We start from the raw sequence: 23922 nt of genomic DNA on the forward strand, positions 1-23922 counted from the left end.
ATTTAAACAGGCCTCACAAAAGAGAAAAATCTGTTGGAGGTCTTAAAAAAAAAACGCAACATTCATGGATGGGCACAGAAGGGAAACAGCGATGGCCTTGGGACTCCGGGGGAAAGTCCATCAAGATGCTTTGAGATCTCGGCTGAGAGAGTGAGTTCAGCCTCCATCCACCACCAATGACTCCACATCAGACGTATCCCAAAAGGAGTCTCCACGAGAGCCCATCTTCTTCCAAAGAGCTCTTAACTGAGATGAGTGTCCAACACACATCCTCCCCTGACCTGTCAAACTGCAGCTGCAGCTTCTTGTCTGACCCTCACTCCCCTTGGCTCTCTGCTCTCCGGCAGTGGGTCTCAGGTCTTTACCGCCAGGCACGATTCAGGAGTTTCACCTGTGCCAGTCTCTTAGTGATCATGGTGGCAAAGACCAGACCAAAGAGGACGCTGCTGATTAGCACATAGTCATAGTCGTCCTTCAGGACATCAAACTGTTTGGATGGGTAGACTCGAGTTTGGTAAATGTCCAAACCGTAGGCCACAACCTGGAAGGCAGAGAGAATGAGAAATCCATAAGAAAGGCACCAGTGACCCGCCACAACCACAAACTCTGGTCACAAAGGAAACAGACTCCTCAGCTGTTTTCCCAAGGGTGAAAGAAATAGCAGGTGTCACACAGGGTGGCTGTGGACAAGGTGGCACAGGCTGGGCTGGGGCTCTACTCACCAAACAAGTGGACTCCAGGCCCGAGGGAGCCGTATAGATACCTCGCATTCGAGAAACTGTCTGGTTATAGTTGATGAACCGCTCTGCGTGGATCTGTACGTCTGGAGAATACGGGATCAGGTTCTCCTCCCTGCAAAAACATCAACCAGGACCGGCATTCAAAACTGCTGTAAGGGGATCTCCTGGCTGCCCTGAGCCCTGGGAGGTTTCCAGGCCACGTATCAGCCTCATATCTTCTTCCAAGGTCTACGTGCATCAGGGAATGTTAGGAAGGGCTGCAACAAAGAAAGCTGTATGGAGAGTAAGACAGATCTGGATTCCTACCTTGTCCTGAATCTAAAAGAAACGAAACCACAGACGACCAGTATTTCATACTAGAGGAAGAAAGGGCCATTTTAAAACCAAAACATTGAGCCACTAGGCCAGTTCCTGCTCTTCACTCCAGAGTGCCTCAGTCCACGAGCTTTAACCTCCGCCCGCTCCAAACCGTCCTCCCTTCCCTACGTGCAAAGACACATCTACTGCCTCCTCGCCCGGCCCACAGCTCCTCACACCCCTCAGGGAAGAGAGTCCGGGATGGAGGCAAGAAAATACGCAGAGATGATGGCTGGAAACACAAAAATGAAAACTAGGACTTCCCTGGTGGCACAGTGGTTAAGAACCTGCCTGCCAATGCAGGGGACACGGGTTCGAGCCCTGGTCCAGGAAGATTCCACATGCCGCGGAGCAACTAAGCCCGTGCGCCACAACTGCTGAGCCTGCGCTCTAGAGCCCACGTGCCTGGAGCCTGTGCTCCGGAACAAGAGAAGCCCACGCACTGTAATGAAGAGTAACCCCCACTCGCCGCAACTGGAGAAAGCTCACGCGCAGCAACAGAGACCCAATGCAGCCAAAAAAAAAAAAAAAGAAAACTAACATCAACAGCTATTGGCTTCCCACGTGACCCAGGCCCTAGCACCTCCCTCACCTCATTTCCCAGTGTCTCCACCATTGGCTGCTCCAGCCGCAGTGGCCTCCAGCCCTCCCAGTAACTTACCAGACATGATCTCAGGGCACTTGTGATGGCTGTTCCCTCTGCCTAGAACATTCTCCTTCGACATCCACAAGGCCAGCTTCTTACCTCCTTCAAGTGTTTTCTCAAAAGTCGCCTTTTCTGAGGGGCTTTCCCAGGCCACCCTCTCAAGTTGCGCCCCTCCACACCCTTCCTAGACCCCACACCCCTTCTTAGTTTTTTTCTCCTTGCCATTTACAAGCACACTAATACAGCATTATTTCACTTGTTTATCTTATTTATTATCCACCTCATCACCCCCACCGGAATGTAAGCTCCATGAGGGCAGATGTGTTCACTGCCACATCCCCAGCGGAGCAGGACAGTGCACAGCAGACCAAGGACCAAACGTAATCAAGATGCTAAGTTCCTTAAGGTCACAGCCTTCAGCACTACCCACAAGGGTCTCACCTGCTTTGTTCTGTTGGGATCTCGGGCCGGCGGGGATCCAGCAAGGCCTTAGGAAGGGAAAGAATTGCTCCGGAAGGCAGCCCAACTACATACACAGAAACAAGTCAACAGAAGTGAGTGTTCACACTGACCTGATCCCCGATTAGGGCTACTTACAAAAATGTCCTTATCACAGAAACTGAAATAGAATTTAAAACCAAAAAAATGGGTCACTGAGGCTCCCTTAAATGGCCAAAAACAATAATCCAATGCACCTGGGTCTGAATGAAGGTTCCCACTTTTGAACATACTAGTTTCTTCACATATCATCCTGAGACATCAGAAAATAAAGAGCTAGACTCAAGAACTGGGTAATGATGACAGAGAAGAGCATGGAAGCCCACTTGGATTTCTTCATCCTCCGCCTTTCCTCCAGCAATACCTGCCCCAGCTAAGCAGGCCTCCTCGCTGTCAGCCAAACAGGAGCCTATGGTTGGCTGAAGCAGTGACGCTGGTGGGAGATGGGGGTGGGGGGAGGGCAGCCGGAGGACCGGGCAACATGAGATCCCAGCGGTTTCAGGAATGGTGGGAATTAAACTCGGGAAATTACCAAGCAGTCTGTCTTCCTCATATTTGAGGGTACAATAGTAATACCAAGTGCCTGTCAAATCTGACAGTCCCAAATGTCTTTGGTAAAATCAACGAGATGGGGCGACCTGTCTAGTTGAGTCCTGAACTTGAACTACATGAAGATGAGACCCTACACCTTGCCAGTTTCTGCAGCCCACCTGCACAGGCTACCTGTTGGGTATGGTATCAGGGCTCAACTTTCCAAACGAGGTGAAAACAGAACAGAGACATGAAAGTGGTTCATCAGAAACAAGGACGAGGAGGGATGTGTCAGCTCTTTCATGGACGGCAAAGCCAGACGAGGGAACTTTTTCTGCTGATATAAAGCCCTCCTCACTGATCCCGGCTGCGTCCTTCAGTGCGGCTGCCTGAAGGGACCCGGTCACTCACTGAGCAGGTGTCGGCTGGTGATGCCCCGCTCGGTGATGGTGGCCTCCATGGCGCTGATGGAGGAGGGGAAGATGTAGGACTGCTGGAGGACCTGGGGCAGCTGCGGGCGGTCCAGGGAGCTGAAGGCCGTGGCGTTGTACTGCTCGGTGCCCTCATAGAGCTCCAGCGCGGTGAACTCGTTGCGCCGGGCCTTGGTGTTCCAGTACTGGTACTGCAGAGAGAAGAGGAGGGAGCTGCTTGGGGCTCAGCTGCTGGTTCAGCTGGAAAGGGGAACGTACATGCAAAGGCACGTCCAGGAAGGAAAGAAACAACCAGCACCCTAGCTTCCTTCCAGCTACCAAGTTTACTCACCTTCAGGGTAGCTGTACCTAGACTATCCAAGTTCACCACAAGACAAAGGAATTCTCAAGGTTCTTAGAAGTCAGAAGATTAATAGCTAATATCTGAGCGCTTACTACATGCCAGGCGTTGTTCTAAACTCAAATAGAGGTGACTGTTGTTACCCCTATTTCATATATAATACAACACAGAAAGCTTAAGTAACTAGTTCAAGGTTGCACAGTCAGGAAATGGAAGAACAGGCAGTCTGATTCCTGAGACCAACCCCCTACCCAGCACCCACTGCTGCCAGCCAGGAGCTCTGAATTCTATGAAAACGCAAAGTAGCAAATGGTTTCTGGAACAATAGGCAAGGAAAGGATTTAGGCTGCAGGGAGACCAGCCACGTACTCTTATGCTACATCAGGCCCCTGGGGGGGTGCCCTGAGTTCACGCGCCACGCCTTACCACCACCCAGTTCTCCGAGTGCACGATGTGGACGGGGCCCCTGGCCTTCCTCTGCGCGGAAGAGTGGACGACGCGCCCGGTGACGCCGTCCACAAGGAAGATGCCGACGAAGGTGCGCTCGTGGTGAACATCTGCGCTCTCTGTCACCACAGCCAGCAGGTTGGGGTTCAGGCTCTGGGGAGACGGAGAGGAAAGCTTCAGAACCACAGCAGCGTAGCATGAGCGGCGGGGAGGCAGGCCCAGAGCTCTCCGGCTGACAGAGGAAGAGGGTTTTCTGGTTGGAAGAGCTTTCTGTTTAGAGGGCCTCGTCACTGCACTCGTTCAGTGTCTGCTGGAGGCTGGGGGCCATGCCAGGGACTTTGCCTCCATCATTTCATTGAATCTCGTAGACAACCCTGCAAATAGATGTCACTATCCACGTTTCACAGATGAAATGTCTTGAAGCAGTTAAGCAACTTGCTCAAGTCACGGGCAAGCAAACGGTAACTCAAGATACAACCCGGGCCGGCCCACTCAGTGACGGAAGGACATGGGTCCAGCAACACGATGACTCTCCACCAGTGCCCTCCTACCACCGCACCAATGGATGGGTCTCAGTCCTCATCTGACTTGAGAGACTGGTACCAGGTGACACAGGTGATCACTCCCTTCTCGAGACACCTTCTCTACCTGGCATCCAGGACACCCGTGCCCTGGTTCTCCTTCTGCCTGTCTCAGCCACTCGTTCTCAGCCCCCTCTGTGGGCCCCTCGTCCACTCCCCAGTCTCTGGACGTTTCTGTCTACACTCGCTCTCATGGTGATCTCAGCCAATCTCGTGGCTTTCACACCATCTACAGGTGCTGGCATCGCCTGAGTTTACATATCCAAGCCAGACCTCTCCCTGAACTCCAGACTTGATTAACAGACCACCATATCAGTATCACTTCTTACGTGTCTCATCTCAAACTTGACATGCCCCAAACTGAACTCCTGTTCTACCCCTGATAAAACCTGCTCCCCACAAGGCCTCCCGAGTGTCAGTGTCTTATACCTGGGACCTCTGAGTCGTCCTTGACTCCCTTCTCTCTAACACAGACACCAACACCCCATCCATCAGCATATCCTATTGGTTCTACCTTCAAAAGTATCCAGAATCTGATCCCATCTCACCTCCCCCAACCAACCCAGCTGAAGCCACCATCACCTCACCTGGATTATCACAGTAGCCTGTCTGCCTGCTCCCCTCCTCGGCCCCCTATAGTCTAGTCTCAACAAAGCAGGCAAAAAATCTCCACAACAAATATGAATCCAAAGAGCCCTACTCCTGGGAATTCCCTGGAGGTCCAGTGGTTAAGACTCTGCGCTTTCACTGCCGAGGGCGCGGGTTCAATCCCTGGTCAGGGAACTAAGATCCCGCAAGCTGCGTGGCGTGGCCAAATTAAAAAAAAAAAAAAAAAAAAGGTTAGTTCAAGAAGCCTAAGCAAGTTACCCACGGATGAACAGCAAGTCTGAACCTGGGCTGTCCAGCTGGAGGCTTGTGCTCTGCCTCACGCTTAGTGAAGCAGCTGCCCTGTCGAGTTCCTTGGTCATGTTGCCCTGTTCTATTACGCCTCCTCCTCCAACTCAGTCTCTCCTCTGCCAGAGGCTGTAATTCATGTTCATCACCACAGTGATTACATTCCCTCATAGGATAGCTCTGCAACTGACTAGTCACCTCTCCATCTCCCCGCCCTCACCACTAACTAGAGTGTTGGATTTCAGAGATGCAGTTTCCGATGGATCGACTAAGGTTTGACCCCAGAAAGGTCTATCTGCACTACCACTAAAAATACCAGCTAACATCCACTGGGTAGTGGCCACACATGCCTGGCACTATGCTAAGCATGAGTGCCTCATGTGATCATCACAACAATCCCAGGAGAAGGGCATATCATGCCCATTTCACAGACAGTAAATTAAGGCTCAAAGGGATTAAATGACTCACTCAGGGACCCATAGCCACCAAATCCCACGGCCAGAATTACACCCCGTGCTTCTGTGCACTGTGCCAGACGGCTGGCCGTACCTTGTAGAGCACGCTCCGGTCCCCCATCACTCGGCCCTGCGAGTGAACGTGCTCGCTGCTGCGCTTCCCCTTCACCTGGACGATGCGCTGCACCTCTGGGGGAATGGTTAGCTCCCAGCTCAGCTCAGTGGTGAGATCCTGGGGTGGGGCAAAAGAGCCAGCACTGGTCATCAGGCAGGTACCCTTAGACCCGCGACAGCTGTGGCTAGACACATCCTGCAGTTCAGCTGGGTCCTCTGTGCAGGAGGAAACAGGGATCAGAGCTCCCAGAGAAGCAGCAACACGGGATCTAGTCTGGGAAGAAGTTTGGAACTCTCAGTTCAAGTAAGGAAACTAGTAAAGCCCAGTGTGCTTCAGCTGCAAACAGCAGCCTCCTGGGCAGTGGAGGCACCAGGTGCTTATCTGGGCTGCCCGAGGGGACCTGGGAGACGGTCCTCTCCAGTGGACATTCATGTCTGACCTCATGCTGTCCCCAGTCTAGGCTCCAGACAGCCCTGCGAGGTGCCTTTGGAAAGCCCCAGGGCCCAGCGGCCAGCCAAGTCATCATATCCATCTGCACCAAGCTGCAGAACAAGGAGCGTGTGACTGAGGTCCAACGTGGAGCCAAGTTCAAGTTCCCTGGCTGCCAGAAGATCCACATCTCCAAGAAGCGCGGCTTTACTAAGTGTAATAGAGATGAATTGGAGGACTTGGTGGCTGAAAAGCAGCTCCTCCCGGCTGGCTGTGCGGTCAAATACACCCCTCATCTGTGGCGCCCTGTACACACGGCGGGCCCTGTACTCATGGGAGCCGTAGAGCTGCCCCTCCTCACTCCCATCACCAATAAATCCTACTTCTTGTCAAAAAACGGAAAGATACTAAAGCCAGGGAGAAAGGAGAGGAATATTTAATAGTATCCCATTGTTTATCTGAGTAAGAATAATTCAAAGAAAATTTACCACTTATTACTAAAATCTAAGTTCCCTGTACACTGAGCCAGCAGTGAATTACTAAGCTGGCGGGGACCTCAGAATATTACAAGAAACATTCTTTACAGTCAAAAGAAACCAATAAAAACTGTGTGGTTAAATGCATTATTATACATCCACACTGTGGAATTACACGGAGCCCTGGGGGGTGAGGTGGGGGGGTAGTGACTGGAAAGGGGCACAAGGGCTTCCCAGGGCGCTGGTGCTAAACTGCTTCCTGATATGACTGCCGTGTACACAAGTGTGTTCCTTTTGTGAAGGGCCACTGAGTAGTAACTTTGGGATTGTGCGCTTTTCTCAGTATTATATTTTAATGAGATATGGGTTTAACAAAATAATGAGGTAAAGAAACATAAAGTGAAAAAAGCAGATTTCCTATTAGTTAAATATAGGTCAGTTCCATTTCAGGTCAGAAAGAAAATATGTAAAGCTCATGTCTGTGTGGTCTGTAAGCCGTTTATCCAGCACTATAGACACAGAGGCAAGAGACAGGACAGGAGAAGGCGTGCAGACCACTGAACGGCATTCCATCCAGGGAGGCAGCTGGCAATGGGCCTGAAAGGGCCCATTCACATCTTGCTCCTGTACCTCTGTATCAGTTTAATCTTATACTATGAGAATGTACTCATGTGTTAAATTTTTTTGAAATGTAAATGTTTTTGAAATAATAAAAATTTTTATTAAGAACATATAAGGCTCCGTTACCAAGGACACCTGTGAAAACACTAGAATTCACTAAAACCTTCCCAGAGAGCAAGGTCACCGATGAGGCCACCAGAGGTCAGAGACTGGAAGACCACCCCTCACATGGCTGACTTCCCATGTGAGCTCCGCCTCCTTTGCCGTCCCCCCACCATCTTTATGATGACACCCACACTCCAGGTCATACCTTTCTATCCACAAAGAACTGTCTCTTTCAAGGTGCCCTTTTCATCAACTCAGAAGGACAGTATTTTTTCACCCACAGGGTAAAGAGCACGTTTTCTGGACAGACCATTTCCTATATTATTTATGCTAAAGATTAGCTGTTACAGAATGTCAGGAAAGGACACTGCATTTTTTAAACAGCAGCAGGTAAAACTTGGATGGCACTTCCTGTGTAGCAGGCACTGCTTTATGTGACTTACATGTATTAACTCTCCAACTGCTCACAACAACCCTCTGATATAGTACTATTACCATTTTGTTTTACAGACGAGAAAACAGGATCAGAGAGAAGTCATCTGCCCAAGGACACAAAATGAGTAAGTGATAAATAAAACTAGGCTTCCCGCACAAGCAGCCAGGTCCAAGCTCTGAACCTCTATGCTGTGGTGTCCCTCCAAAGGCCTTACAGACAGGATGGGAGGGCCCTCTGGGGAGTACGCCACAAATTACCCCTCTACACAGCCCTGCTATCGGAGCCAAGGCCAGCCCTTGTGAAGCTCAGAGCTGGACTTCAGAGCCAGTGTGAATCACTGTTTGCAAGCACTGGACTCAAGTATGTCAGGATCGGAGTAAGTCGATCCCATTTCTAGAAATAAAATTCAAAGCGCACATTCAATCAAGAGTGGATCAATAGGGACTTCCCTGGTGGCGCAGTGGTTAAGAATCCACCTGCCAATGCAGGGGACACGGGTTCGAGCCCTGGTCCGGGAAGATCCCACATGCCACAGAGCAACTAAGCCTGTGCGCCACAACTACTGAGCCTGCGCTCTAGAGCCCGCAAGCCACAACTACTGAGCCCACGTGCCACAACTACTGAAGCCCACGCCGCCTAGAGCCCGTGCTCCGCAACAAGAGAAGCCACCGCAGTGAGAAGCCCGTGCACCGCAACAAAGAGTGGCTGCCGCTCGCCTCAACTTGAGAAGGCCCGCACATGGCAACGAAGACCCAACACAGCCAAAAATTAAAAAAAAGAAAAATGAAAGAAAAAGAAAAGTGGATCAATAACACCATCTTCATATAGAAAGTACTATTGTTCAATCACCATTCCCACCTCCCGCCCTTCTAAGAATGGAGAAAACGCCCGTTCTCCCTGCTATAGAGGAGGAATGAGGAATGAAAGCTCCACAGGGGCAAAGACTGTTGTGCACTGCCCCTTCCACGGCAGCTAGAACCGCGCCTGCCGTGGAATAGATGAAAAATGACTGCCTTTGACATCAGGATTATGCTAAGTTTACAACACAACGAATAGCATATTTCACTCCTTAGCCAAATAACGAGAAAACACCTACACCCCTCCCACAAAGGGGCGTGCCAGGATGCCCCCTCCTACCTTTCGAAGTCGATAGCCACACAGCCGTCCCTGTTCCGCGTCCACCAAATAGAAGAAGATGGAAGGGGCGAGCTCATGGAGCTGTCGCAGGACATTCCGAGTGGCCGGGAAAGCTGTGACCTTGAAAACCCCAGAAAAGAGTTAAGGGAAAAGGAATCTCTAAGCACAGTTTCTCCAGACTCATTACTGTTTCCTGTCAAAGAGGGCCTTAAGAAAAAAAACAGCAAATCTTTAAAGAATTAAAGTCTACTAAACTCAATCAGGGCTTAAACTGAGTTAAGAGTCCGAGCTTTCACAAGTGCAGAAAGAGCAATCAAGTCGCTTAGAGACAGCCTTCAAGCACAAATGAGTGCTGACGGCAGACGGCTCCCATCTGGGGCCCTCGAGCCACTGTCTGAGCACCCAGCTCCCACACCTGATTGGTTGGGCAGTTCTGCAGCCACTCTGCAGACGGTATACCTTGTACTCATCATCTATCAACAGCAGCACCTTGGCATAGTCTTGATCCATGATGGGGAGAAGCAAAGATTGCAAGATGGGGCGCTTCAGCACTGGGGGGGCCACCTGACTCCACTTCCCAAAAATGGGATTGAAGACATAGAGCGAACTCATTCCCGTCTCCTGAAATGGGAAAGCAAACGGTCAGCCTCCAGCAACAGAAAAAGAATGCAAATCCTACGGGTAAACCTGGAACGCTGGGACTTGAGCTCAGCTATGGCAGACTCCCTAGTCTTTGCCCTCCTTGTGGAAAATAAAGTCTTGGCTAAAGGTGAAAGTGTCTGAAGGCTGATGTGTCAAAAGGGTAAAAGTTTAACTGCCTCTGGGACTTCCCTGGTGGCGCAGTGGTTAAGAATCAGCCTGCCAATGCAGGGGACACGAGTTTGAGCCCTGGTCTGGGAAGATCCCACATGCCATGGAGCAACAAAGCCCGTGTGCCACAACTACTGAGCCCGCATGCCATAACTACTGAAGCCCGTGTGCCTAGAGCCCGTGCCCTGTGACAAGAGAAGCCACCACAGTGAGAAGCCTGCGCACCGCAACGAAGAGTAGCCCCCTCTTGCCGCAACTGGAGAAAGCCGGTGTGCAGCAACGAAGACCCAATGCAGCCAAAAAAATTAATTAATTAAAAAAAAAAGTTTTAACTGCCTCTAGCCCCAAAGCTAAGCAAGAACGGGTCACAATGAGGAATAAACAAAAAAGTCAAGGACCAACTCAGCAGCCCCATGGCAGCCATTCCAGAGACTATCTACCAAGTCCCCCTTTTTTTTTTTTTTTTTAATTTTTATTGGACTATAGTTGCTTTACAATGTTGTGTTAGTTTCTACTGTACGGCAAAGTGAATCGGCTATACGTATACGTACATCCCCTCTTTTTTGGATTTCCTTCCCATTTAGGTCACCACAGAGCAGTAAGCAGAGTTCCCCGTGCTGTACAGTAGGTTCTCATTAGTTATCTATTTTATACATAGTATCAATAGTGTATATATGTCAGTCCCAATCTCCCAGTTCATCCCACCCTCCCGCCAAGTCCCCTTTCTGATGATGGCGGAATGAATCTGCAAAAAGCCATTTGCTGCTGGGTGTCAGAGACATAAACAGTTTTGTGTCCTGCCCTCCAACACCTGGAGAATAGCAAACAGCCATTCAGGTACCGACAGCCGCCCATGCCTGGGAAGAAGCGGAGCTGGCTTACTAGGGACCTGGTGATGTCACACCTACCCTACAGTCACTTCCACATGGGCCCCGGATGGTCCTCCACTCAGGCAAAAAACTGGAAGAAACAGAGCTCTAAGCCCTGACTCCCTGCCTTTAACTCTCAGAGAATTCCAAAGGCCTAGGAGGAACTTAAGTTACAAAACAACAAAAACCACACCCATGTTGGCTCAGATGAGAGGTAGCGGCCTCACCTTGTCCTTCACCAGGAGGGTGCACTGGGGGGGGTGGGGGAAATGGGCAGTAGTCCTCTGGACCATCAGTTTAAAGGAGGAGTCTGGCTTGACGCTGGGGAGATACTGTTTCCACAGGATGGTGCCAGAGCTGCTCTCAATGCCAAAAAGCTGCAAAATAAATACCTGGCTCACTACTGGAAAGGCAAACCCCAAAACTAGTTCTATCCTTGAAAACTAGAACCTGCGCGATCCCCTTCCAAAGGCTTTTTGTTCCCCACTCCCAAAACCTCAGGAGGTTTGGCTTAAGCCCCTCTCACCTTGCCTGAGGCCGTCACCATCACCATCATCTTCTGCAGGTTGAATTCATCCCTGGCCAGGGTGTCAATGTTGATCTCATTCTTAATCTGACTCCGGGGCTTCCGAGCATCGTAAAACATTTTCCAGAGGTGGGAGGTCCATGCCTGCAGCAGGATGAGCTGGGACGAGAGGCGTTTCAGGAACATGCCCAATAAGCCGTCTGGTGTCAAGGAAAAGGTAACGCAGCTGAGGCTCACTCCTCATCAGACTAGGTGTTTCCAGCGAGGGGGCGCCTCCTCTTCCTAAGGAGGGCCCTCTCCCTCTCTTGTGGAGAACTCAAGTCATCCACACCCCAGGCCGCAAGCCCAAGGGGCAGTCCTGTGGCTGACGCCAACAGTCTCACACTTAGACACAGCCATGCAGGAACTCCAAAAACCTACTCACCTGGCTCTCAGCACTTCACCTGCCTGAAATCTTGGAATAGGAGACTAAGAGGGCAGGGATCGGCCATGCAGGATGCAGCCATGCTGTGAATGACTCCACCACAACCCCACATCTAGAACGGCCAGAGGGAGGCTTCCAGGCGCCATGACAAAGCCGGAAGAGGGCGGGGTGCGGGGGTACCAGGGTGCAGGTGTGTGTGTGTCACGGACAGGCACTTCCATTTCCCGCTGCTTTAGGCCTACGCTGTCAACGGTTTAGTCTGCACCCATCTAACCTACTTTCAACCCATTCCCAGGGCTCTCTTTCACTCCACCCCTTCCTCCATCCATGAGGCCACCACCCTCAAGTCTCCTCCAGAGACTAGCCTGGTCCCCAGAGCAAGGTAGCATGGTAAAAAGCATGGCCCCTGGAGTCTGGCAGACCTGGATTAAAATCCCAGCTCCACTTCTTACCACCTGGATGACCTGGAGAAATGTACTTAACCTTTTAGCCTCTGGCTCCTCATCTGTAAAATGGCAAGTAACCCATAGGGCTGTTGCCAAGATTAGACCACATGATGTACACACCGGATTTCCCAAGGGGTGGGGTACAGGGTAAGTGCTAACTGAAAAGGAGCAGTGTCTTTGCTTATCCGCTTTTCCATTAACCTCAGCTCAAGGAAGGGAAGTGAGGGGCAAACAGGACGAGTCACAGGCATAGCAGTCCACACACACACGGTATATACCTCATTCATGCAAGTCAGGGAAAATAACTAATTAACCAAAAGCTAGCCGTGTGGGCAGGCAATGAGCAAAAAGGCAGCAGGAAGCAGGTTTTACCTTGAATGGCTGGATCCAGGCAGCGGAAATAAATGGTAAAGTCAAATTAATCCTCGGTTTAAGAAAATCTGCAGTGCCTAGCAGGGTGCCTGGCCCAGAGCAGGCCCTCAGTAAACACCACCTGGCTAGCTAGACGAACGGATGGAGGGAGGAGGGGACAGGACTCAATCAGAGGAGAGTGAACCGAGTTCATCCTGGGTGCTGGGACCATGGCTGGTCTCAGAGGGCACTGGCCTATTACCACAGTAACTGACCAGCCCGGTCATGCTCTCTGGAAAGGTGTGACTGTTGCTTTGGGGACAACGGGTATATAGTGCCTGACACGGTGCCTGGCAGATCTTAGGTACCCAAACAAGGGTAGCTATTACTACACTAAGTTAAGATTCGTTTTCATCAGGCTCTTTCCCTAGAGGGAGTCACAGGTCACTCCTTTCAGATAGAAGAATGGTTACATAAACCATAGGGCCACAAACACACCAGAAACTGGTCACAGAGCTAGTTCAGAACAGACCGGCAAAACAGGTGCATCCAGGAAGCCAGGGACACGTGAGACAGCCTCTCCTGTGGTGCAACTACCAAGCCCAGTCCCAGAGCACCCGCACCGGCAGCTCTGCTTCCCAGCCCCCTCAGTTCATACCTGCCTTCTTGCCAAATTCCCCTTCCAGCTCGGCCTGCGCCCCCGTCAGGGGGAGGTCCACCATCTGCAGGCACACCACCTCGGCCAGGGACTCCTCGCGGTTCCACAACACCACCCTCCCTGCTGCAGAAACCAAGGTTACAAAAGTCAGGCCCACCTCCCTCATGCCCTGAAGGGATTCTTCTCAGTGACTCAGAGACCACCACACCGCTTGCACCAAAAAGAGAAATGGCAGGGCAAGGGGCCGGAATCAGGAGGTCAAGTGAGGGAAGTTCTGTCTCCCAAGAATGCTAAGGAATTTTTCAAAGGCAGGTGACATATGGCTCTGGAAAAAAATATTCAGGATACACTCCACTTGAATCTTTTCCAGAAGCCTGTCTACAGCCCCAAATAAAGAGTGTGAATGGAACTCATGGGCAGGCCTAAAAAAAAATGGGTTGATGAGGTCCACTCACCCAGCTGCTGCAGGAAAAGTAGCACGTGATCCTCCGTCTGTACCAAGGCCCGGTAGCCCACGGAGTCATCCTTCTTCAGGAAGACCTGGATGTACATCTATAAACCAAACAGTCAAGCCCACTGTAGCCAGCAAGAATCCAGATGCCTCTCAGAGCACCAGACCCCAAGATTCAAAGCATGAGGAGTTGTCAGAAGTCTAGGTCACGGCATTACTGGATGTCCGAACAATACAGCTTTTACCTGGCCTCCAATTAGATATCACATATTCTTAGGAGCTGACACAGCAACCGTGCTAGGCGCTAGCTCAGGCCCCCTCCATGAAGGAACCTGAGTGCTTCTCGGCTACCACATCATTCATCTTGCACCGATAACACCCAACAAAGCGAGCAGGAGGCCCGGATTAGACTTTCCGTTTTAGAGACGAAGAAGCCACAGCCCAGAGAGGCTGAGGAACCCCACTGAACGTGCACAGAGGGAATGTCGGGCAGTGACTCTGGATAGGGTCCTGAATCTCATGAGGCAGTTTCCTCGCTTATAAAATGAGGGCAGTAAGAACCACATGGCTGTTGAGAGGGTTAAATCAAGCAGTGCGTAAGTAAAAAAGCATAGCGCGGGCCCGGCGCAGTGACGACTTGGCTTAAATGGTACCTGCTTTTACTGCTATTCACAGTCAGTGGCTCAGGTAGAACTGGAGCCCACGTCCAGAGAATCCTACTCTGGGACCCATGGCTGTGAAGTGACCCCAACGAAAGAAAGCCCCAGGCTGAGAAGCCCACAAGCCCCGACTCACCCGCTCTGGCCGAGTGCCGTTCTGCTCCAGGCTAAAGGTGATTGTGGTGTCGAGCAGCCGCCGACCTGTCTCCATTAAGTAGAGGTTAATGGTGTAGGTCTGGTTGAAGCAAGCCAGCGAGTCCTAGGGTACAGACAACAAGGGTCAACTACGGGGATCCCCCAGAAGGAAGTCCAAGAATCTGGGCGGGGGTGGTGGAGGGGGGAGCAAATACCCTGGAGAAGGACCCAGGCCAGAAGAGGAAACGTACGCAAAGGGACATAAAATAGAAAAGCTAAGTCCTAAGGCAGAAATAAGGTGTCTGAGTAAATTTAAAAAATTGTAACCGCTATACATACTTGTTCCAGAAGGAAGCCAGTTCAGTGTAGCAGAGACTTCCCAAAGAGTTAGTAAGACTGTAGGCAGGGAAATCACAACCCCCTTGGGAAACACTTAGGAGATGGAAGCCACAGAAGAAACTGGAGCCTCTGGCCAGGGTCCCACACTCTGCTTCAGTGCAACTGCTCAGACTACCACTCAGCTCCACCAGCCACACCCCACAAGACATGGAGAGACGGAGGCTCAGAGGAGAAAGTAGTTAAGGACAGATTCTAGGGATGCTACTCTCTGATCTCCCAACTAAAAAAGATCAAGAGAAAAATGGTTTAATTTACTGAACTTAGCAAAGCCCACTGGAGGCTGGGAATTCCAGGAGACCTGCTCACAGCCTTGGCTGCTCCCCCAGCTTCACTGGGGGGCCTCCTGTGTCTCTGGTCTGGCACGCTGCCCAACGCCACACCCTACCTGTGGACCAGACTTCTCGGAAAAGCTCCCCGTTGACCCATCTTCAGAACTGCTAGGCTTCTGCTAGGGAAAAGAGAAGGAAAAAAGGAGAAAATTCAGCCAAAGGGTCACTTCCTGGTCACCAAAATGAAGCTTTCACTTCTGTATCTTCTCAGCCCTTGGAAGAAGGCAAATCCCATTTCCCACTTCTGCCCACAAAGTCTACACAACCTGAACAGTCCCAGATGAACATGAGGTCGTCCCATTCCTGGGGACAAAGAAGGTGTGCAGAAAGCCCTACTGATGAGGTGAGATATTATTGCTCAACAGCCTCCTGCCCCCGGGTTCAAACTGACTAGGTGAATATGCCCAGACTTTTGGTTCTCAGGGCTCCTAGCAAAGATAAGGGAGGAAAACCCCATGTACTGTTATTCCCAATACTCACCGCCTCATTCCGACAGGTCATGACTGCAGCCACCGTCTTCTCCCCGGTGGTGGCAAAGCTCACTAGGGCAGTCTGGGGATAAAGCAAGGTGTCAACTCCTAAATAGGGCCTGTCCTAGCCAGCAGCCTTCTCCAAGCCACCTCCACGGGAAGGACCCTCGGCCTTGGAGTTGAAAATGCTCCCAACTTTGGAGCATAATGGCCAGGGCATTTGAGAGCAGGGGGAGGCCCCAGTGCAGCCACAGCTGAACACAGCCCTCTCGCCAACCTCCAACACAGGCACAGGTGAATCCTGCATCCCACGCTGCTCTTAGTATCTATAGGGAGGCTCTGATTAACATGCCCACTCTCCTGTGGACTTAGGAAGGTGCCAGTTTTACTCTAATAATCCTCTGTAATTCTCAGAAAAAAAAAAAAAAGGAAAAAATTCCACTTCTGCTCTAAGGCTAACCCCTCTCAAACCACTCATGGAAAGATGTTTTCTTGCTTGAGCAAATATCTCCAGATTCAAAGGCAGGGATTTCTAGCATCCATATCTCAGCTAGATCCTCCTGAATCCTAGCGAACCACGCTGCCTCCCGTTACCTGTGGGAAGTTTTTGAGCAGACTCAGGACGCCGTGGTGGCAGTGCAGCAGCGCATAGTGGCTTGGAGACAGCTGTAGGAAGAACTGGGCCCGAGTAGGATCCACTGGGTTGGGCTGTGTAGGCAGGACCCGGGGTTGGAATTCACTCGCAAATTCTAGGTCAAGAGACTGGGAGACAAGAAGAAAAAGGATAAGGGCCAGAAGCAGACAAGTCACTGATCATCCCAGGCTGGTAGCCTCTGCCCCACTTTGCCAGTGAGGGTAACGAGGCCATGGCATGTGGCTCCAGGAGCTCCCATTCAAGTTATCCAAAGAGGAGAGTGGCCCATTTCCTCTCACACCAGTTCAGCCAGAGGCCTGACCTCCCAAGGGCTGCCAAGCCTCAGGTAGGAAGCAGTGACACCGGGAGAAAGGCTTCTCTAAGCAGCAAAAGCAATGCCTTGCACCAGGGGACGCATCCTCTCACCTGCAGCGGGATCTGCCTCAACTCCCACTCCGTCTCCAGGGCCAAGGTCTGGAGGGACCGTGAGCTCGGGTCAGGGCATACCAAGACAGCCTCATCCACTACACCGCAGGCTCTGGTGAGACTCTGCAGCCAGGGGGTCGACACCCTGACCTGCAGGAAAGACATCAAAATAGGAGGCTCATGGGGATTTTCACATCTCCCTCTCAGCTCATAAGCTACGTCAGCACTGGATCCCACCGGGGGGCCTAAGCTCAGAGGTTTTTCCTGGTGGGTTCCGAAGGAGTTCTCCCCATCCCACCCAGCCTCCCAAGAGCTCTGAAGCTGGAGACAATCAGGATTGGCTTTCTGGTCATTTGAAAACTATACCAGATCCTTTTTAATACTTGACATTTCAGATAAGCATTTCTCTGCTATAGTTGTCATACATGGCTTCCTATTATTACCTTACAGTATTATCTTATAAGATACTTGCAGGCAATGAATAGATCTATGCAATTTTTTTAGCCACCCCAGGACAGCACCATGTGCAGATGTGAGGGCTTTAAATAAATGCTTGATGAGCAGAAGGCAGCCTCCAGGTGCCCAGAATCAGGGGCCATGAATGGCTTTTGCATCCGCCCAGCCGAGTCCCCTGGTCCCCAGGGCAAAGAAGGACTCTGTTCCCTCCACAATTCATGGGGCTCCTCGAGCCAGACCATACCTGCTGAACAATCTCTCCATCTTCCACGTTAAACTTGACAATGTTCACGTGGCTGAAGGGAACAACTCCGAGGGCCCACACTACCCCAGAGCCGTAGGAATACACCATCTGGTAATGGATGCTGTCACTGAGAGAGGGAAGGAAAAGCAGGGAGAAACAGCTTTAGCCACAGGACAGGGGTATCCTCAGGGGTCTTCCAAAACCAGGCCACCAGGATGTCACAAACTAGCAGTCCCAAATAGGTTTTGTTTGGCTCACAGCTTTTTTTTTTAATTTGAATTCATTGTCAACATTTAGACCTGAGATTTAACATGTAAGAACAAGATTTCTAGTTTTTTCTTAAAAAGTGAGACATAGTAACACTAGGCCTACTTACGTTCCTATAGGGCACCAATCAGCTGAGTAAGGCTGCCCCCTCGAGGTAGGCCAGGCACACTGCAGCTCCCCATAATCCCCACAGGGCCTGCTTTGCTCATGATTGCTATACACCTGGCCCCATAGTAAATTTTTTTTTTTTTTTTTGGCTGTATTGGGTCTTCGTTGCTGCGCTAGGCTTTCTCTAGCTGCGGCGAGCGGGGGTTACTCTTCGTTGTGGTGCACAGGCTTCTCATTGCAGTGGCTTCTCTTGTTGCGGAGCACGGGCTCTAGGCGCGTGGGCTTCAGTAGTTGTGGCTCATGGGCTCTACAGTGCAGGCTCAGCAGTTGTGGCGCACGGGCTTAGTGGCTCCGCGGCATGTGGGATCTTCCCGGAGCAGGGCTCGAACCTGTGTCCCCTGCATTGGCAGGCACATTCTTAACCACTGCGCCACCAGGGAAGTCCCCCCATAGGAATTTGAGTTTTGGGTCCCTGCCAAAGTGAGTGAGCGAATGAGCCACTCCCCTTGCTTGACTGGCTCTCATGCCCAGCTGGAGAGTTTTCTCTTCACTGCAAAGGAAACTCCAGAGGCAGCCACAGCCTTGGAATTCAGGCCTAGAGCTAGTGAGCCCAACATGCTACACAGGATGCCAACTTAAGGTAAGCCTGAGTCAAAGCAAACGCTTCAACCCCCAAGGAGAAAGGCGGGCTTGTAGAGAGCAGGAGGTAGCCGTCACCTGGGGGGAAGGCAGCCTTACCTTTCTGGGAGATGTTCCACCCACTTTAGGTGCCCACTGGAGAGGTGATGGAGGGCAAGAGTGGTCTTCTTCAGGACCGCAATGTACCTCACCGACTCCTGCAGGCCTACCAGCCCAAGCGCCTGGAAACTGAGCACAGGGACGGGGTGAGCGCTGCCCAGAGCCTCCTGAGCCTCAGGCTGGACAATCTGGAACACAACCACCATAGCTCGGTAGGTAATGAAACAGGTTTTGGGGTCAAATGCATCTGGATCCTAATCTTGGCTCTGCTTTCCACTAGCTGACTTGAGAGGCTGTACTTTCAGCCACTTGGCTGTACTGTTTCCTTGAAACCCCTGTGAATCTCCTAAGGGCTGTTCCCTCCTTCCCCTGGGACCTCACAGCAACCAGGCCTACCCTCTACCGTGGTAGCCATTAGACAGTTCTGTCATTAGTGGGCTGCATGCCCGCCTCACCCAACTGATGATGAGTTCCTTGATGACGGAAACTATCTCACATTCACAAGTGGGTTCCCACTGCCTGGGGGCTCCCCAAGTACTTACCAAATGAATTACTACCAGAAGATGTATAAGCTAATGCAAGTAAACCCTATAATTTAAACAACTTTAGCAAAGGTGTAACAGTAGCTGCAACTGTTCTTCAGCATAAAATTAAAACACTAGATGTATTATATCACATTCTTATATCTAGAACATTGCAAAGCTCTTGTGTCATGGTAAGATTAGGAAAAGCAGTCAATATAAGAATGAACGCTGCACCCAGCACAGAGCTCTGCAACTAACAGGTGCTCAATAAATGCTGGCTGAGTAAGCACATGTGTCCCATAACCTCAAGAACATCAAAAACTGGGTGTCTGATGTTCTCTGGCTCTTCAGTGTATTTTTCCCCTGGGAAAAAAGCCAAAAGGCCCAGAGTTGCCATCTATGCAGATCTGTGTTCCAGCAAAGCCTTTAACCAAACCAAGATGAAATTCAGCTTCTTCCGCTCTACCTGCCACTGTCTAAGGTAATCTCCCAGTTCAAGCCCCCGATGTTAGTCTCCCAGGAGCGCATGATCCGGCCTCCATTGGACACAGTGATTGCATCTGGAAGAGAAAAAACCATGTGAGATCATCTCCCAAACTGATGCTCTGTCTGTAGCCTCCTAGGGTCTGTGAGCAGTGGCCTCGTCTCTAATGTATAAGTGCAAACAGAAACTATGCCTGTCCTTTCCTGTTGGGAACACCCCTACTCCATTCGCTACCAGACCCTGAACAAAGGAAGGAACCAAGCTAAGAGGAGAGGGAGCCGACGCCATCATAGGGACAAAGCAGGACTCTACCTACCCTGTCCACAGAGCAGCATGGCATCCACTGCCCCTTCCGCTGTGCCCTTGTCAACATGGCGCCACACTGAGAGACAGGAGAGTCGACGTTACTATGAACCACAGCAAGGCATCCAAGAGGGCAAGAGAGGACCGAAGAGGCCTTCGTTTGCACGGAAGTGCCCAATTTTACTTCAAGGGAGGGAAGGATTACAGCTAACTGGCAATGATCCACTCCCACTCACTGGTTAACGAGGGGAACGACTATTGTCCCAATCTGAGGTCTCCGCACTTCCCATCCCCACCACCACCCCATCAAACATATAAACGGACAATGACAAAATTCACAAAATCCATACGACTCACAAGAAAAGTAGTGACTGTAAATTACATTTCCATGATTTTAATGCCTACAAACATCCATAAAAGCAATATAAGTAATTGGGGGGGGGGTACATCCAAAACTTTAGTGCAAAATAGAATAATGTGTCTTTTGCAGCAATATCTTATTTAAGAACAGTCAGGACTTGGGCTGAGGAAATAAACTCAAAGGCCAGTTATAGGAATACATTAAATATTCAAAGCTGACAAGACCAAAAAAACAAAAAGAACAAAATAAAATGATCAGGATCCAATAAGAGATGCAATCTTTGGCCAACTTGTCCCCAAGTGGGGAATCAGCCACGTGGCCTTCACAAGCCACAAGGCATCCTGGATCCACTACAGGCAGCCATGCCATCCCCAGCTACCCCTCTACACAGTTCACTCACAGATCTCCCCAGTTCGAGAATTCAATGCTGCAATCACATTCTTCTCTGTGGCCACAACCAACTTCTTGGATCCAGGGGAAAATTCCAAGGAGGCAAACCTGAGTTTCCCGACATACTGCTGTCTCCTAAAGGAAAGAGGACAGGGAAATGGAAGGGGCCAAAACCATCACTGCACAAAACGCTCTGGAAAAAGACAACTGCACAAATACATGAGGTTATCGCCATCATAACTATCTCAGGATGCATGAGAAATGTTTGTTAACGAAGAGATCTGACCAAAAGCAAGATTTCCAGGCAATGGGAAGAAGAAGAGAGAATGCACCCTAATCGATGAGAAATACAACAGCCTTCCTTCTAAATGCAAGCACTTGTTTAATCTCAAGATAAGGAACACCCAAAAGAGCACCTGGCCAAATTCCACTAGAACAAAACTACAGTCCTCTCTGTACTCATTAATAGTGAGACTAGACACTCACATTACACATGAGAGAAGAGCATACAATCCAACTTCTCCTTCTATTTTCATTGACCTTTGGAGAAAAATTATGCAAATATTCTTACAAAACTTGATAGATCGGGGTCAGGCCTTTGTTCTCTGCAGCCCGTTCTAGCCCAGGCTACGTTCAGGATCCATCTGACTCGTTACTCATACTTTCCTTGGAATATACCCCATTACTTTCAACACTCTTATCTAAGCATAAAGTGAAAATACTTAGCTTCCTGAGGCATACTACCAAGTACAGAGGAGGTGTGTTGCATATTGCTGTTCATGAATTTCACCCTCTAGCAAATTAAACACCTGACATTTACACTGAATTTCCCTTGTTATGTTGTTTGGTCTAATTTTTTTTTTTAAAAAGAAGAAACTACACTAGTATAGAGAGACAGGTTTATATGACATTTGACAGTTTCTATCTGTATTTCCACATACTTAATCTCACTGTAGTCACTAAACACTCTATGAAGTACATAGGACAAATATTATCACTCTCATTTTACAGGTGAGTAAACCAAAGTCCGTTGAGATCAACAAATTACTATCGGAACTAGAATGCAAAATTAATAACTTCTTAGTCTAAATCCCATGCTCTTTTTTAAAATGCTGTTATCTTTTATCTGGACTATAAAAGTAATGCCTGTAGGGAGGGTGGGAGGGAGGGAGACGCAAAAGGGAAGGGATATGGGAACAGATGTATATGTATAACTGATTCACTTTGTTATAAAGCAGAAACTAAAAATTAAAAAACTATTGTTGATTGAGATGTTAACTGCTTTATTGAGATACAATTGATATACCAAGAAACTAACATAAGTAATGTATACAATTTGATGATTTTAGACACACCCATGATACCATTACACCCATACACCCAAGATACCATTACCATCAATACAATTGAGGTAATAAACATAACCATCACTTCCAAAAAATAAATAAATAAAAAATAAAAGTAATGCCTGCTTCTTGCAGAAAACATAAAGGTATAAAAAAGAAAACAAAAAATGCCTAAAATACCACCATCCATGAACTTTTTTTCTTCAACCATAAACTTTTCAACATTTTGGTGTATTTCCTTCTGTTTACTTTTCAATTTATAAACTGCATATACCTAGGATTCTGCTAAATTGGAATCACATGCTGTACATATGTAATATATACAGTTAACCCTTGTAGAACACAGGTTCGAACTGTGCAATTCCACTTATACGCTGGTTGTTTTCTACAGTAAATACTACAGAACTACACAGTCTGTGGTTGGTTGAATCTGCGGATGTGGAACTGCAGAGACAGAGGGCTTACCACAGGTTATGCTCAATTTTTGACCGCAGGGAAGGTCAGCACCCTCAGCCCCTGCGTTGTTCAAGAGTCAGCTGTACGTATTATATGGTGAGCATCTGCCCACATCATTAAAAATGTGACTCATGTTGCATCTGTCACACTGTCTTATATCACATAACTTATATACCTGCCCCCCTAGACTGAGCTCCTTTCCATCTCTGTGTCCACAGCACCCAGAATGATTGTTGACCCACAACAGGCACTCAACAAACATGCGAATTAATTTATCTGATACAGAAAAGACTTCACAGAGGAGCTGGGTTCGGAAGGATAAAGTGTTCCCTCAATAGTAATTATTGGAAACAAACTGATTGTACTCAGTGAGCCAGGCACTGTGTTGAGTAATTTAAAAGAATTGTCTTATTCATCCTTACAACTACTGAAAGAGGTAATGGACTACTAGTAAACCCATTTTACAGATAAAGAAACCAAGGCACAGAGTGGTTAAGTCATTTTCCCAAGATTGCACGATGCTTAAGTGGCAAGTTGACATTCAAGCAAAAGTGAGCCAACTCCATGGCCTTAAGGAAGGGGTGGGTGAGTGAATGAATGAGTGAGTGAATGAGCGACTGAATGTGTGAATGAGCGACTGAATGAGCGACTGAATGAAGAGTAAGTGAATGAATGAAAGTGAGTGAATGAAAGAAGAGTGAGTGAGTGAGCCAGTGAGTGAGGGAAAGAATGAATGGTGCCTCAAGGCTGATGTGAGCCTTGGGTGGTCCTGTTCTGAGCCCATGGCAGGGTTGGGCCAGAGGGGTGGGGAAACACGGCGTTCACTGAGGGCTGTCGACGTCTGACACCCAGGAGATCAGAAACCTGACAGTCACAGAAATGGGGCCTGATGGAGAAGCGTGACCTCTGACCAGAACCTCAGGCATGCCGGGATGGCAGAGCCCGCTTCACGGGCTTGCGACCTGTACAGTCGCACAGGGACTGGCTCAGAAGGGCCTCCAACTCTCGGTTTAATGCTCTGCCGTCACCACCTTAAAACTCTTAATTTTTGAACAAGGGGTCTCACATTTCATTTTCCCCTGGGCCCCGCAAGTTATGCAGCCGGCCGTGCTGCATGGTAACCACCCCCCATCCTTTTAGACAGAAGACAAGTACTGCGAAAATATTTCCCCCACGTACGCACCAATCAAACTTGCCCACTTGGTCTTCGTAGACCGCGGCCGCAGGGATGAGCAGGGCAGCCCACAGCCAGAATCGGGAAGCCACCGCCGCCGCCGCCATGATGGGAGCGCGGCCCGCCATCGGCCCGGCATGCACCGGGCCGCAGGCTCCGCCTCCGCGGAACCATAGAGTTGGGAACTGCACGCGGAGCTCTCAGTGGGGCGCCCAGGGCTCTGGGATCCCCCGCCCGCCCGCCCG

At 49.8% G+C, this 23922-nt stretch overlaps 1 protein-coding gene across 1 annotated transcript; it reads right to left on the reverse strand.

Annotated features, from left to right (window-relative positions):
* Nucleotides 1–361: 361 nt before the first annotated feature.
* On the reverse strand, nt 362–23805 carry EMC1 (ER membrane protein complex subunit 1; the record flags this gene model as incomplete). The annotated part of the gene is made up of 23 exons (XM_079720077.1): nt 362–541; nt 723–852; nt 2185–2269; nt 3184–3394; nt 3970–4143; nt 6015–6152; nt 9240–9359; nt 9699–9860; nt 11146–11295; nt 11445–11644; nt 13324–13443; nt 13779–13875; nt 14570–14692; nt 15353–15415; nt 15777–15848; nt 16361–16528; nt 16827–16976; nt 17527–17653; nt 18640–18768; nt 19630–19723; nt 19964–20029; nt 20712–20836; nt 23687–23805. The coding sequence occupies 23 exons, from the start codon at nt 23803–23805 to the stop codon at nt 362–364; spliced, it is 3003 nt and encodes a 1000-aa protein (XP_079576203.1).
* Between the last annotated feature and the right edge of the window lie 117 nt (nt 23806–23922).

The sequence above is a fragment of the Hyperoodon ampullatus genome (assembly GCF_949752795.1).
Source record: "Hyperoodon ampullatus genome assembly, chromosome: 2".
Classification (NCBI taxonomy): Eukaryota; Metazoa; Chordata; class Mammalia; order Artiodactyla; family Ziphiidae; genus Hyperoodon; species Hyperoodon ampullatus.